This window comes from Diabrotica virgifera, chromosome 8, assembly GCF_917563875.1.
Source record: "Diabrotica virgifera virgifera chromosome 8, PGI_DIABVI_V3a".
Lineage (NCBI taxonomy): Eukaryota > Metazoa > Arthropoda > Insecta > Coleoptera > Chrysomelidae > Diabrotica > Diabrotica virgifera.
In genome coordinates this window covers 213750972-213767953 of record NC_065450.1, presented here as the reverse complement: position 1 = coordinate 213767953, position 16982 = coordinate 213750972, and the positions used below count along the sequence as shown (strand labels likewise).

At 32.2% G+C, this 16982-nt stretch overlaps 1 protein-coding gene across 1 annotated transcript in view; it reads right to left on the bottom strand.

The window, feature by feature from the left end:
- Positions 1–12621: 12621 nt before the first annotated feature.
- Positions 12622–16982, bottom strand: part of LOC114324561 (uncharacterized) — a 30600-nt gene continuing 26239 nt past the window's right edge. The window contains exons 2-3 of the mRNA XM_050659206.1: positions 16070–16418; positions 12622–12950 (exon numbers count right to left, since the gene is read on the bottom strand). Coding sequence (XP_050515163.1) covers positions 12622–12950; positions 16070–16418 — 678 coding nt within the window. The remainder of the gene's footprint in view (positions 12951–16069; positions 16419–16982) is intronic.

Below are 16982 nucleotides of genomic sequence, written 5' to 3'. Positions count from 1 at the left end.
AAAAAAATTCGTGTTTTTATCGTAGTCTTAGACAAACCACCGGTAGAGACGTTTTGTGCTACAATTAACATTAGAATTCGTTTTGTCGTATTAATTAATTAAACGCTTTTCTTTGGTTCAATAGTTTGGGTCAAATCTTTGGACGTTAATTTGACTGCCTTTTCTTCAATGCAAATGACTAAAAATTTGCAGACATATGCATTCGCGGGAACAATACACGAATAGTCAACAGAAAAAAAATTTTTGCTTATTAATTGTTTAATTAAAAAAACGATTTTAACGGAAAATGCTTATAAATTCTCTTGTTTTTTACAATGAAGAAACTTCAAACTTTTACAGGTTGTAGCTAATTATATGAACTACACATAATTTCACTTTTTACGTTAATTGTTTACGTTATGCTTCATAAATAAACAATAAGGTTTCAAATTTTTTGCCGATTCCGACTACTTTTCATGTTTGTACATCATTTTCATGTTTTATACATATTTTAATAAACATGAGGATATATTTTAATGTTTGAAAAATGTAAGACTAAAAAGTAAAAAATAAAAAAATATGAAAAAAATATTTGTAAGAAACGCTTTACTTTAGTTACGAGTGATTAAAATTAAACATATTATAAAAAAATCAACTGAAAATTAAAAAATAAAAAAATTGAAAAAATCTAACACATTAGTTAAAGAAAAGCGTGATGTGAAAACCGTTTATTCGATGAAGACGCGCCACGCCTTTCTTTGACGAAATTTTTATGTTTATTAATTGTTTAAATAAAAAAAATGATTTTAATGGAAAATGCTTAAATTCTCTTGTTTTTTACAATGTAGAATCTTGAAACTTTTACAGATTGTTGCTAATGATATGAGCTATACATAATTTCACTTTTTACGTTAATTGTTTACGTTATGCTTCATAAATAAACAATAAAGTTTCAAATTTTGAACGCTCATATATTTGTTTATATACAGCGTGTCTACTTAAGTTGGAAACATATGGGAAACTTTTTTATTATTAATTTTACGAAAAAAAGTTATTCTTCATAAAAAGTTCTGCATGCTCTAAAACCTAAGATTCAATCATTAGATATCAAATTTTATCAATATTATACGAGGTATGTCAAAAAATATGAGGATTCGATTGTAGTACCTCAACGAGTAAACATCGACGATCGCAGCTGTGTTTATTAATAGCAGTGAAATACGAGTTTACCAGTGAGAGTGATAACAATAATTATAACGTACGTATTTGAACATTTTAAATTAGATTTGTTTAGTTTATTCGGAACTATAATTAGATCCAGTTTTTTGCTTTTTACATTAATTAGAAACATCAATAATATTAATGGACTAGCATAAACATCGAAAAGTGATCTAGCCGGCTACCAGTGGTGCCGGCAAAATGCGTAAATATCAACAAAATTCTAAACTAAACAAATAATTATTATATTTCATAATATTGTTTCTGCTTCTGACTACATGGGCAGTAACGTGCAAAACAGTTCAGCTTCAAATATGTCTAAAACTACAGATAATGCAACTTCTAGACAAACAACTTCGTATGCATCCATAGTTACATCCATAGTAAAACCTTCGTTTCCAAAGCACACCCAAGCGGTAGTATTACATGCTGATCAAAACCTTAAATTACATGACTATGTTAGAGCTATAGGCGACATTATCGGTCCCAAACAAATTTCTTTTGCTTCTAGGATATCCCATAATAGGATATGTATTTATCTTACCAATTCCAATCTAGTCGAACAGTTATTAACATCCCATCCTAATATTCAGATAGGGAACATTACCCTAAATATTCGCAGACTGGTTTCCCCCACGAAAAGAATTGTCATATCAAATATTTCCCCAACCGTTCCGCACGATTTAGTAGAAAGTGCCATTAAAAATCTTGGGCTTGAGTTAGCCTCCCCGATTTCCTTTTTAAGAGCTGGTATCCCAGGTGATGAGTACTCTCACATCCTTAGCTTTAGACGCCAAGTATATGTTTTTTCCAATACAGATAATTTTGAGTTACAAACGTCAATTGTAATACCTTTTGAAGGTATTGACAACAGAATCTTTTTATCTACAGATAAGATGGAGTGTTTTATCTGTAAACAACCAGGACACATTGCTTCTAAATGCTCTAATCCTCCAACTGTTAATGTAACCCAAACTTCTAATTCAAATCCCGAATTATCCACGAACACAACCCTTATACTAGATAACACACAGCCGACAGACACTTCCAGCGTGACCCCTATTACAGATACTGCACAACAGGACACAACTACTGCAGTAAAACCAGGCCTTAAACGAGGTCGCTCAGAAGTATCAACGGCCACGAATGAAAACAGTTCCCTAGATGACACTGTTAGCATGCCTCCACCCGTTTCACCTGCCAGCCACATACAGCAGGATAAAACCATTAAGCGAAAAAGAAAGAAACAAAGGACAAACCCACCAATAGAAACCGGATTGACTGAACAAACTAAAGAGGATATAAAAGAGGCCTACAATAAAACACCAGAAGCATTCATACTTCCACAAGATAATCTGATAGCTTTCCTTGAAAACACCTTTGGAAATAACGATCCTTACACTGAAGCATTGAAATTTACGAGCGATATTAAATCTTTGATCTTAAATTTATAATTTCTGTACCCATCTCTCCAAGAACGGGCAATTAGATATCGTATAATACGTATAAATAAAAAAATTAAACTCAACTGGAACCTGATGATGCCGCAAGTGTATCTAGCATGTCCCATGACGTAAGCGATGAAGACAGCAACTCAGACGTATCTCAATTATCTCAACAGTCTCAAAATTCCTTAAAATAATCTGTAATTATATTCACATTAAATCAGTGGAATTGTGATGGGTTTTTTCCCCGTCTTGAACGCTTACAACAATTAATCTCAGATCACGTCCCAGACTTTCTCTGCTTACAAGAGACTAACTTTAACACAACACACAATCCGTATCTTAAAAACTATTCTAGCTATCATTTTATTAGGACAAAGCATTTAAGAGCCAGCGGTGGATCCTCCATTTTTATCTCGAATGATGTTTTTCACCAAGAATTTTTGTTAAACACAACGCTAGAAGCTGTAGCAGTAACTGCATGGTGCCCTAACAAAATTGTCATATGCAATGTTTACATTCCCCCTAACTATAATCTTGCCAGTGCTGAACTTTTAAATCTCATTAACCAACTTCCAGCTCCATTTATTCTTGTTGGAGATTTTAACGCTCATGGTATTATATGGGGATCTAAAAATACGTTTGGTAGGGGTAAGATCATTGAAGATATTATCATTAATCATGATGTTAGTCTTTTAAACACAGGAAGTAGCACGTATTTTCATATACAGTCTGGCTCCTTCTCTTCAATTGACCTGAGCATTAGTGATCCTAAAACAGCTCCTCTTCTTACCTGGTACACGCTTGATAGTCTCTATGACAGCAATCACTTCCCTATCTTCATCACTAATAATGAAGCTAAACCGTCTTATGTTAAGAGCAAATGGAATATCTCAAAAGCTAATTGGGAGCTTTTCAGCGCATCTGTTAAGGATCGAGTTAACGAAATTGTTTATCAAAACAATGCTGATACGGATGTTGATGAATTTAATAGATGCATACTGCAAGCAGCAGAGGAACACGTTGGAAGGTACACTATTAATCCATCCCATAAATCTGTACCATGGTGGAACCTATCTTGCAAGCTAGCAGTTAAAGCTAGCAAAAAAGCCTTAAACAAATTTCGCAGAACACGAGCAGAAGTGGACTTAATTAATTTCAAGAGACTAAAGGCCAAATCAAAACGAGTAATAAAAGAAAGTAAACGAGAATCTTGGACTAAATTCTCCAGTACTATAACCGCTGACACATCTCCAACTCAAGTATGGAACAAAATTAAACAAATTAATGGACGCAACACAACGTATAAAATACCCGCTCTTATCCACGAAAATAATATTATCACAGACGACCAGAAAATCTCTGATACTTTTGCACAATATTTTTTAGAAAAATCCAAAGACAGAATTAACCATTTATTGACACGAGACAAACAGCACCCTCCTCAGTCCTCTTCATCTAACCCTGATCCACTTAACCTACCGTTTACTCTGGACGAACTCTATGATGTTGTTAGCTCTCTAAAAAAATCTGCTGCCGGGCCAGATGACATTCCCTCAATATTTATTAAAAAACTACATTCAGATACATTAAGAAAATTATTAGATCTGTACAATATTTTATGGACAGATCAACTGTTTCCCAGGCTATGGAGAAAATCCATTTTGATTCCAATTAAAAAGAATGACTGCATGTCAGCATTACCCAATTCATTTCGACCCATTTCTTTAACTTGCTCATTATGTAAAGTCTTAGAAAAAATGATAAATAATCGTCTTAACTGGTACTTAGAACGACATAAGTTACTAAATCCATTTCAGTCAGGATTTAGATCAAATAGATGCACTATGGACAATTTGGTTTCACTTCAGTCTGAAATTGCGTACGCCATGCAAAACAAGAATGAGGTAATTGCCGTTGCTCTAGATATAGAGAGTGCTTTCGATACCACCTCAAAATCAATAATTCTTGCAAAACTTAGTGACCTCAAATTAGAAGGTAATATAACAACATTTATTAATCACTTTTTAACGGATAGAACGTTTCAAGTGTCCATAAATGGTAAAATGTCTGCAACACAAGCTGTAGAGAATGGACTACCTCAAGGTTGTATACTTAGCACCACACTATTCTTAATCTGTATTAATGACATAAGCACTATGATAAAAGCACCAGTTCAACACGCTATTTACGCTGATGATATCATTCTATTTTGTCAAGGTAGGACCACATCCAGTACATGTGCGTTACTCCAAAACACCCTAGAGTCTATTACCAATTGGTCAGAAAGTACAGGATTCAAATTTTCACCACCTAAATCTGTAGTAATCCAATTTAGTAAAAAATACAGGTCTCCCTAACCTAATTTACAACTACATGGAATTTCGCTTCGTGTAGTAGATAACCATAAAATCTTAGGGGTATGCAATTTGATAAAAGGCTGTCTTGGAGAAATCATATACAAACCACTAAAGCTAATTGTTTAAAAAGAATAAACATAATTAAATCCCTTGCTCACTATCACTGGGGATCTGAAGAGGAAGTATTACTCAGAATTTACCAAGCTCTAATTAGGTCCAAACTTGATTACGGTAGCATACTCTATATGTCTGCATGCAAGTCTCTCTTAAATTCTCTTAACGTCGTTCAGAACACATCTCTTCGTATTTGTCTTGGTGCTTTCAGGTCTAGCCCATCTGAAGGCATCCATGTCGAAGCCTATGAACCTCCACGGACTGATAGGAGACAAAGACTCCTTCTGAATTATTTTGCAAAGGTCTCTACCAACCCCTCAAATCCAGCTGCCAATCTTGTTGCCAGACACACAGTAATAGATCCAACAGAAAAACCTAGGTCTGTATACCCAATTGACCGCAAATTACACCAGTTAATTAACAACATAGATTTTTCAAATATGACCCCGATCTGTATCCCTCATACCCCGCCTTGGACCAGAAAGCAGCCTAGTTTTAACATTAGTCTATGTAGATACGACAAAAAGGAAACACCCAGCCTTATGATTAAACAAGAGTTCAATAAAATGATCGACATGGAAAAGTTTGATACAATCTTATACACAGACGCCAGTAAAGATGAACATGGTACAAGTTGCGCAGTTACTACTACAAATGAAACAATAGCGTCATTCCGCCTACCTACAATCTGCAGTATACATACAGCGGAATTATATGGAATAAATAAAGCTCTAGAAGTCACACCAAAAAGCAGCAAACGTATAGCCATATGCACCGACTCACTGTCATCGATTCATTCACTAAAAACCTTAAGATCACAACACCCAATAGTCAATAAGGTACACACTCACTGCCATCAGCTGTTAACTTCGGGTACCTCAGTCTCCATAATCTGGGTTAAGATATATAAGGGTAATAAGAATAGGTCACACTCGTCTCACGCACGGTTACCTCATGAGTTCTGGAAATCCACCAGTCTGTGAAAGCTGCAGCAACACGCGGCTTTCCATACAACATATCCTACTTGAATGCAGTCATTTCAGCTCCACCCGACGACGACATAACATTATTGGTACCCTTAGTGATATACTTAGTTCACCTGGTTCAATGAACTCTCTGATTGCTTTTCTGAGAGACTCTAAATTGTATAATTTAATATAAAATGTTTATAAATTTTGCAAAAGTACCTAAAACTTGTAGCTTAAGCAAATATTGTAACCAATTATTGTAACCAACTATTGTAACCAATTATTGTAACTGTTTTGTTCCCGTGTCAATGACCATAGTTGTCGAGACACGTAAATTTAAATAAAAAAAAAAAAAAATATGAATTTCGTTCAAGGGTAAAGTAATTTATTTCTCTGAATATCGAAAATTCTTATTATGGAAAGTTGTTTGGAATTAAAAACTAAGATCAAATATACAATTACATGCTTCTAATTGAAAAAAAAATAGTTTACAAATTTTTCTCAAATTTATGAATACCCACATCGTTTTAATTTATTACAAATAATATGATACTTAACTCTTTTATTATTCATTTTACGAAAAAAAAGTTATTCTTCATAAAAAGCTTTGCATGGTCTAAAAACTAAGATACAACCATGATATATCAAACATTTTTTAATTTTATACGAGGTGTGTCAAAATATATGAATTTCGCTCATGAGTATAGTATGTATGTATGTATGTATGTACCTTTATATTTCACAATATTTCAAATAGAAGGATGTAATTTTATATTAAAACATTGTTTTTAATTCTAAACAACTTTTTGTAATAACAATTTTCAATATTGTGACAAATGAAGGTACTTTACTCCTGAGTGAAATTCATATTTTTGACATATCTCGTATAAAATTAATAAAATTTGATACCTGATGATTGCATCTTAGGGCTTAGTACATACAGAGATTTTTATAAAGAATACCTTTTTTTTGTAAAGTAATAATAAAAGAGTTATCTTATGTGTAATAAATAAAAGCGAAGTTAAGTATCCATAAATTTGAGAAAAGTTTGGAAAATATTTTTTTTAATTAGAAGCATATAAATGCATATTTGATCTTAGTTTTTAATTCCAAACAACTTTTCATAATAAGAATTTTCGATATTTAGAGGAACAAATGTACTTTACCCTTGAACGAAATTCATATTTTTTTACATACCTCGTATAATATTGATAAAATTTGATATTTACTGATTGAATCTTAGGTTTTAGAGCATGCAGAACTTTTTATGAAGAATAACTTTTTTTCGTAAAATTAATAATAAAAAAGTTTCCCATATGTTTCCAACTTAAATAGACACGCTATATAAATCGGCGTTTATTCGTGTCAAATTTCAACACGATACGAAACAAAACTTCAACCAAAACTCGAATTAAAAAAAAATCGTGTTTTTATCGTAGTCTTAGAAAAACCACCGGCAGAGACATTTTACAAATACAAATACAAATACAAATACAAAAAGTTTATTTTGTCAAAAACAGAATACAGTAAGGTCTCTTTTTATGCGGATTTTTTTATTCGATTTTGAAGTTATGCGGTTTGTATTTCATCCAAAAATTTCTATTATTAATAACTAGTATGGTGTATTCCAAGAATATACGACTGTTTTGGATTATCGCGACAACGAACATTTTAGTGTGCAACATAAGAAGTACCTACGAAAGTATTTTGCTATAATAATTATTCCAATAAACAACAATATAATTTGCAATTTACTTTCGTTCTTAATATTTTGCACAGTAAAACAGGAATGGGGTATATAATTAATATTAACTATTCCCATCCAGATGTCATTAATCTGAGGGTTTACAATTCGGGAATTCCCCTTGTTCCATGATGTAGCATGTAGCTATTACACGTTTTGTGCTACAATTAACATTAGAATTCGTTTTGTCGTATCAATTAATTAGGTAAACGCTTTTCTTTAGTTCAATTATTTGGGTCAAATTTTTGGACGTTAATTTGACTGCCTTTTCTTCAATACAAATGACTAAAAATTTGCAGACACATGCATTCTCGGGAACAATACACGAATAGTCAATAACATTTTTTTTTGCTTATTAATTGTTTAAATAAAAAAAAAACGATTTTAAAGGAAAATGCTTAAATTCTCTTTTTTTTACAATGAAGAAACTTGAAACTTTTACAGATTGTAGCTAATTATATGAACTACACATAATTTCACATTTTACGTTAATTTTTTACGTTATGCTTCATAAATAAACAATAAAGTTTCAAATTTTTTGCCGATTCCGACCACTTTTCATGTTTGTACATCATTTATGTTTTATACATGTTTTAATAAACATGAAGATATATTTTAATGTTTGAAAAGTGTAAGACTAAAAAGTAAAAAATAAAAAAATATAAAAAAAAATATTTTTAAGAAACGCTTTACTTTAGTTACGAGTGATTTACGTGATTACGAGAAAATTAAACATATTATAAAAAAATCAACTAAAAGGCAAAAAATAAAAAAAATTTAAAAAATCTAACACATTCGTCAAAGAAAAGCGCGTCTCCATCGAATAAACGGTTTTCGCACCAAGCTTTTCTTTAACGAATGTGTTAGATTTTTTAACTTTTTTATTTTTTGCTGTTTAGTTGATTTTTTAATAATATGTTTAATTTTAATCACTCGTAACTAAAAATAAAGCGTTTCTTAAAAATATTTTTTTTATATTTTTTTATTTATCTTTCAGTTGTTCTTTTTCGTACAGTTAGTAATACTTATGGTTTGACCTAAATCTATATATACCATTTTAGTTGACCGATTCAAAGTTCAGCCTTAGTTCCTTAAAAACTTTTTTTGAAATGAAAAAGGCAGTTTATGTTCGATTCAGAGGCGGTGCATAATCTCTAGAAAGCTGTTTCTATCTTACGGCATCCTCAGTAGAGCTGCGTGCATACCTCTGAATCAAAACGAAACCAAACTGTCTATTTATGCGGAATTTTAAAAATAGTTTAATACTTTTGGGACCCTACAGCGACATCTCTTAAAGCAAAGTGAAAATTTCCAGATACAAAATTTATTATTAAAATTATAATAAATAATTATTTTAATCTGAAAACTTTTCTTGTTGGAACATCTTTATGGTACCTTCTTAATCTCTATCTTTTACAATTTATAATAGTCCAGGGCGCATCTGTTTTGAGATAGACGTTGAGAGGTGACTTAAATTTTTTTGCAGAAATTGCTTGAAAATAACTCAAATAATAATATTTGAGTTATCCTCCCACTCAAAATGGTCCGGATCATTGTTTAAATAATCAAAATGTCAAAATATGAAGGAAAAATTCGATTTTTTTATTGGTTTTTTGACTATAACTTTAAAACTATTCATGTATGAGAAAAACTGTGCTAACATAAAAGTTGCGTAACTAAATTTCCTACAATACAGAATTGGCTAAAAATTTAAAAAATAGTCACCCTTGTTGGAAAATAGCAATAATTGCGAAAAAAACCATACAAAAACAAGTATTCGCATTTTACGTTTTTCAACCTTCATATTTTACCCAGAAAAACTTTTTGATATAGTAAAACAACACTGTAAATTTCATTAAGATCGGTTTAATAGATTTTGCAAAATAAATTTTGCAATCCAGCTTTCGCAAAAAAAATCATTTTTTTTAATGTTGCAGGACTGAAAATAAAGCAGATAGCAAGTTGAATTTTTTTTGCTTATAGAATTGTACTGTTCCTTTCATTTGCAACTTGCAAAATTTAAATCGATTAATTACCACGGCGTCAGGAAATTTTTTAAATAAACATTAATTTTTGGTGCTACGCGCAGGACAGCGGTGTTCGATCCACACAAGTTAATTTCCACCAAAATTTCTTCCAATCTTCATCTAATATAATATTTTCATACTCTATATTTTGTTGTATTTTACTATTTTAATTCCACAAAAATCAAACTAATTTTATTATTGTTTGTGAAATATTGTTTAAACAATTGCATATGTTTAAAAATAATAAACTTTTTGTCTCTAAGTTAAAATATATGAACAAAGAAAGTTTTTGCTAAAAAAAGTGTTATTTCAAAAGATAGAGTATGTGTTTTTATTTTGCAATAAACAAATTTATTTATTTATATCGAAATATAATAAAAATTAACAATCATTATCAAAGGTCATTGCAATGCCCAATCAGAGCAAACTATCCGCTGTCCTGCGCGTAGCACCAATAATTAATGTTTATTTAAAAAATTCTGACGCCGTGGTAGTTAATCGATTTTAATTTTGCAAATTGCAAATGAAAGGTACAGTACACTTCTATACGCAAAAAAATTCAACTTGCTGTCTGCTTTATTTTCAGTACTGCAACATTAAAAAAAATGATTTTTTTTTGCGAAAGCTGGATTACAAAATTTATTTTGAAAAATCTATAAATGGTTGAAAAACATAAAATGCGAATACTTGTTTTTGTATGGTTTTTTCGCAATTATTGCTATTTTGTGACAAGGGTGACTATTTTTTAAATTTTTTACCAACTCTATATTATAGGAAATTTAATTATGCAACTTTTATGTCAACAGCTTTTCTCGGAAATGAATACTTTTAAAGTTATAATTAAAAAACGAAGAACAAAATCGAATTTTTCCTTCATTTTTTGATATTTTGATTATTTAAACAATGTTCCGGACCTTTTTGAGAGGGACGATAAATCAAATATTATTATTTGAGTTATTTTCAAGCAATTTCTGCAAAAAAATTGAGTCACCTCTCAACGTCCAAATGTACTAATATTTTTACAGATGCGCCCTGGTCTCTAAGACAAGAAACTTACTTTATTCGTCGTCTATAAAATTCGAATTGGTTAAAATGACTAATTCTAAGCAACTTTTGTTGCTATAGAGTTTTTTCACTAGCCCTAGTGCAACTGACTTTTACTAGTTTCACTAGTAAAATAAGCACTTTAAACCTTTACAGACCATTAATAAAGAATAGATAAGCGAAGTAACTTGTGAACCGGTAATGATTAATTTTATTTGGGATGCTAATTAGGGGGTGATTTTCGCGATTCTTTTGACCAAAAAATAAAAGAGACCAACGATATTTTCAGCGTAACTTACTTAGCGTAACTTCAGCGTAACTTACTGGGATTTTTCCATTTATTTTGTAACTTACTTATTTTTAATGTTAGAAGCTTTTTAAAAAAACAAAAAAAAACCTTTTTTAAACACTTAAAAAAAGAAAAACAAGACTAAGTTCTCAATCTAATGGCATATAAAACAGCATAATGCTACTCTACATCCCACCAGACTGAAAACAATGGGAACCTTCTCTGGTTACACCTCTGAGGCTTCTACAATTTGCAAGCCATAACGGATGCTGAGTTTAAAGAAGATGAGGGAATTTTAGAATTTATAATTCACGTCCCATCTGCTCAGCGCGGTAAAGTTCCAACGAGAATGGTTTCCTTCGTACTCCAAACAGAGTAAATATGTAAATCAAAAATTAATAACCAGTTTCAATTTCGTTGCAAAACGAAAATACAGTCGCATCATATTCTAGTCCAATAAGAGAGTGCAGCAAGCACCTCTACCGGTTTCGAAACTTATTAGTCTCTCATCAGGAGGCACATATGCTGCTCTCTCTGATCCAACCAAAACAAACCCCGGATTGCAACGAACGAAATGGCATAGATGCCCTAGCGGCAACTGCTAGCAAAAGACTAAGTTTTCAATCTAATGGCATATAAAACAGCATAATGCTACTCTACATCCCACCAGACTGAAAACAATGGGAACCTTCTCTGGTTACACCTCCGAGGCTTTTACAATTTGCAAGCCATATCAATGAGAATATAAATTGTAAAATTCCCTCATCTTCCTTAGACTCAGCATCCGTTATGGCTTGTAAATTGTAAAAGCCTTGGAAAATGGTTATTCATTTTTGACTTAAAAAAAAGATGTAATGAGTTTTCCCCGAAAAATGCACCGCTCTTGGTTATTTCACGTTGAAATATTCGATTTGGAATTTGACGGATAAGAACCTACTTTTATTAGCTACAACTCTGCTTCTACTGGGTCTACAGACTTCATACATACACCATTTTTTTACTATTTTATAAGCTACATTTTTTCTAAGAATACTTTTTTCGATAAAATACTTTCTGAGTTATGAATTTGCGAAAAACCGTCCAAAAACATGTTTTTTTTTAAAGATGAAGATATTCACTCGCAAATAACCCGAAAAGTATTGACTTAGTGAAAAAACTTTATAGAACAAAAGTTGCTTAGAAATACATAGTCATCCAATTCCGGACTTATTTTGAATGTATATTTTTTACCCCAGATAAAGCGGCATTTCCCAATTTTTGATAAATGGAGGGGATGTATAATTGTGAACTTTTTCTTATGTAATAACAGACAATTTTCAACTAGGTACCTGTTCCCAAATTTTCATCCTTCCTTTATTTTTTTTTGGGTCAAATTGTTCTTTGATCGGTCTGTTTCAAAACCATAATCCATCAATTGTATCCCATTATCCCTTCTACTGTACCTCCAAAGCTTTATTTTTCGAACTGAGTGGGCAAATATGCGTAGGCCTTAAAGTGTGAACTTCAACAAAACTACAATTACTCCTTTTCGGAACCTCCCTTCTGTATCTATCGTCGAATCCAAATTGATTTACTTCAGGGTGATTGTTCGTTTCGCTCCGATACCGTAACTCACTCCCGAGAACGCCATCCAAGTCGTTTCCAGGTGTTTGCTTATCTTTGGCGAATGATCTGGATCTCTCTATTATTAGCCGTTCCATAATTAATGGGCTCGAGAAGGAAAAGGAGTTCTTGAGCTTCGCGGAGGGTGAGTAGGAAAAACCTAAAAAAATAAAAAAGATGGTTACTTTATGGAAATTTATATTTATGTATTAGGTATAGTCAGGGATCCCAGGAATATTTTCACCATTTACTACAGTGGAATCCCGATAAGTCGGCCCCCGATAACCCGGAAGTCCGGCTAACCCGGACCGATTTTCATCAGACAAACATTTCAACAATAAAAATGTACTATCCGTTGCAAGATAATTCGGATGGAATTCCCCAGATTATTTTGTGCTTGATATCGGCCCAGTCTCTTAATCTGGGGAATTCCATCCGAATTATCTTGCAACGGATAGTATGTAATATAATTTAGAGATAATGTGTATTTGTGTAATTTTAACTATGTATACGATAGTAAAAATGACTCATGGCACACGACGGTGGCGGCAGAGCGACGGTCATTGTCTCGGATTTATCGGAAACAACAGGCACCTGTTATTCCTTTATTTATTTCAAACTGTCTTAGAATTGTTTAAAAAAGACTAAAAGACTATTTAAAAACTTCTTTGTTAAACAATGGTCTTAGTTTTCACTGTTCATAACATCGTTCCGATTGTGACTGTATTGCGTGTGGTACAGTCTTGTATTGTTTGCTTCCGTTTGCTTAGGTTTCTGTTTGCGTGTTTTTAATAATTTAGATGTGTAGTTCATGTTATTTCAATTATAACGGAGTTGATCTGTAAGTATACCGTATTTTATTAATTTTTCCCGATGTAGGCGAATAACAGGCCTAACCTTGCATGCCGAGCTGTCCCAAATTTTATTTTTCTAATATTTAGAGAGGGTTAATAGTAGTGTAAATTTACAATCTAGACTGAATTCCGCCGTTGCGTTAGCCGTCATTTTGATTTTAAACGCGAACCGATTTTGCTCAATATCTCCACCATTTTCAACTTCTCGACAAAAAGCACAAAAACTGAAAGTGATTTTCTATAATTTCTTTCATTATAATTTTTTTCGTGTGGTCGATATTTTCAGAATTATGGGAGAAAATAATAACTGTCATTATTTTCCCCCATAACTCTGAAAATATTGAACGCACGATAAAAATTGCAATGACGTACATTATAGAAAATCACATTTTCTACAATTTTAGTTCTCATACTTTTTGTTGAGAAGTTGAAAATGGCGGAGATATTGAGAAAAAACGGTTCCCGTTTAAAATCAAAATGACGGCTAACGCAACGGCGGAATTCAGTCGAGATTTTAAATTTACACTAGGTACTACCCTACCTAAAGAATAGAAAAATAAAATTTGGAGCAGCTCAGCATGCAAGGTTAGGCCTGTTATTCGTCTAACCCGACTGGACTATCACTGCTATTTTTGTTATCTACCACATATAGTTCAGGCAGCGCCGGCAAGGTTTTTTCCATGACACTTGAACAGCCAGGGTACTGAAGCATTTTTTCGACAGGTAATACCTATAAGAGCAAATTGTAACTATTTCCTGCGTAGGATCTGGCGGCCGTTTTTATTTATAAACAATTAAGTGTCAAAAAATGGCATTTTTCACTTTTTTTTTAAATCAATGGAAAACAGGGAAACTTATGGTTTTTTTACTACAAATATCTTCGAGATTATGGAAAAAGCTTATAACAGACGTATAACAAAGTTTGATATACTCATTTATTGTTAATATAATTGCGAAAAAAGGTCGGAATTGCAAAAAAAAAATTCGCAATAACTGTTGTAAAAATTAGTGTACAACTTTGAAATTTTTGTCAAATAAGGGTTCTTGGTGCTTAATATGTGATAAAAATTTCAAAGCGATTCATTCAATTGTTTAAATTTTATTCAAATTGTTTATCCCAGAGAGCATTTTTTTGCAATAACATGAGTGAGAAAAAATGACGTTAGAACCATTCCACAGGTGTCAAATGAAAGACCATGAGATATATTGTCAACTTGGTTTAAAAAAAGTGAATAAAAATGCATTAATTAGTAATAAATAATTATGCAAAAGTATCGTAAAACTTTCCTTATAAACTTTTTATTTTTTTATATAAGAAATTATATATATTTATTACAATTTTTTATCAATTATGATATAAATAACTACTTGATAGTTGTACACTTAAAACAGGGTAAAAAAGTTAATTTTTTTGGAAAAAGTTATTCAAAAAGTTTATAAAGAAAAAATTATGTTTAATTTAAATTTAATTTAATTTATATTAAAAAAAAATTCACATAATTATTTATTACTAATAAATGCAATTTTTATTCACTTTTTTAAACCATGTTGAAAATGTAGTTCATGCTCTTTCATTTGACACCTGTGGAATGGTTCTTACGTCATCTTTTTCTGATTTATGTTATTGCAAAAAAAAATGCTCTGGGATAAACAATTTGAATAAAATTTAAACAATTGAATGAATCCCTCTGAAATTGTTATCACATATTAAGCACCAAAGAACCCTCATTTGACAAACATTTCAAAGCTGTACACTAATTTTTAATACAGTTATTGCGACAATAATTTTTTTGCAATTCCAACCTTTTTTCGCAATTATATTAACAATATCAAACTTTGTAATACGTTATTTTAATGATTTTTCCATAATCTCAAAGATATTTGTACTAAAAAAATCATAAGTTTCACTGTTTTTGGTTGATTTGAAAAAAAAAGGGGGAAATGCCATTTTTTGACAGTTAATTGTTTATAAATAAAAATGGCCTCCAGATCCTACGCAGGAAATAGTTACAATTTGTTTCTATAGGCATTACCTGTCGAAAAAATGCTTCAGTACCCTGGCTGCTGAAGTGTCACGAACAACGAACAGGGTATATTTTTGTTTTATTACCCTGCCCTATTAATACAATTCATTTTACAAAACTTTTTAATAACCGTCAAGCTATGCTAAATTTTATGAAATAATACAATAATAATACAATATATTATAGTGTTGTATTTCAAAAACCAAAATGACTAATAATATCAGAAAAATGGTAAATCTGGCAACATTGCAAGCATACAATTTGAAATCTTCATATTGAAAAATAGGCGTGTCACAGCTTTTGTATAATTTGGACCATCTATTTAATATATATTTATGTTTTTTTCGGCATTTTGGTCCACTTTGTACAATACAGAGCATAAAAGAAGCTAGAGTACATACCTTTCATGTCACTTCTTCTAATAACGTTAGGCGATCCGCTCGACCGCGCCATACAAATCTCCGACAACCCTCTCGACGATCTAGACGCCGCCAGGTCAGCGTCTACCTCGATGACATCCTGCATCGGCGCCCTCTTCTGCCTTCTGAAGGAAACAACCAGCGGCCGTCGATGGTCATGTAGACGAGCCGCCACTGAGTCCTCGAGGTAACGCAGCGAACCGCTGCCAGTTCCGCCCCAACCGCCGCCACTGTAAGAATCGCTGTTTGACTGATGTGGAGCTGATAATGAGGAATAACACCTACCTCCCGGCACCTTGCGGCTTTTCCGGCACAACTGCTTGTAGGTTTTCTGAAACATTGAGGTTAATATACAAAAGAATATCATTACTTGGTTTAATTATTACAGTTCATCTGATATGGAGGGTGCTCTCGTCACTTAAAGTACCTACACGAAATAAGTTAAAGTACAAGCTCAAATTAAATAATACTAAAATAATATACAATGCTAGTCAAAAGTCCGCCCCCCCTCGTATCTTTTGAAAGGTTATTCTTATAATCGTGGAATCTGGAGGGAGGAAATAAACGGACGTAGGCTTCCAAACTAGTTATAACAGGTGACATAATAGTGACAGACTGACAGATGACGTTAAATCGCCACGGTGACAGCTAATTTTAAATGGGACCTTATGGCAACTAATATCTCGTTTGAACGATATTTAAATTACCTATTCAGTCATACTAATTTTGTTTGAGTTGTAAGTTGATTTTGATAAATAAATTAAATGACGTAATGACATTTAGATTAAACCTATACGTCAAAGATAAATATATCTCAATGGTCTAGTGTCTAATTCATCATATACCGGGCTTTCATCCAGGAGGTCCGGGTTCGATTCCCGGTGTCGGAAATCCT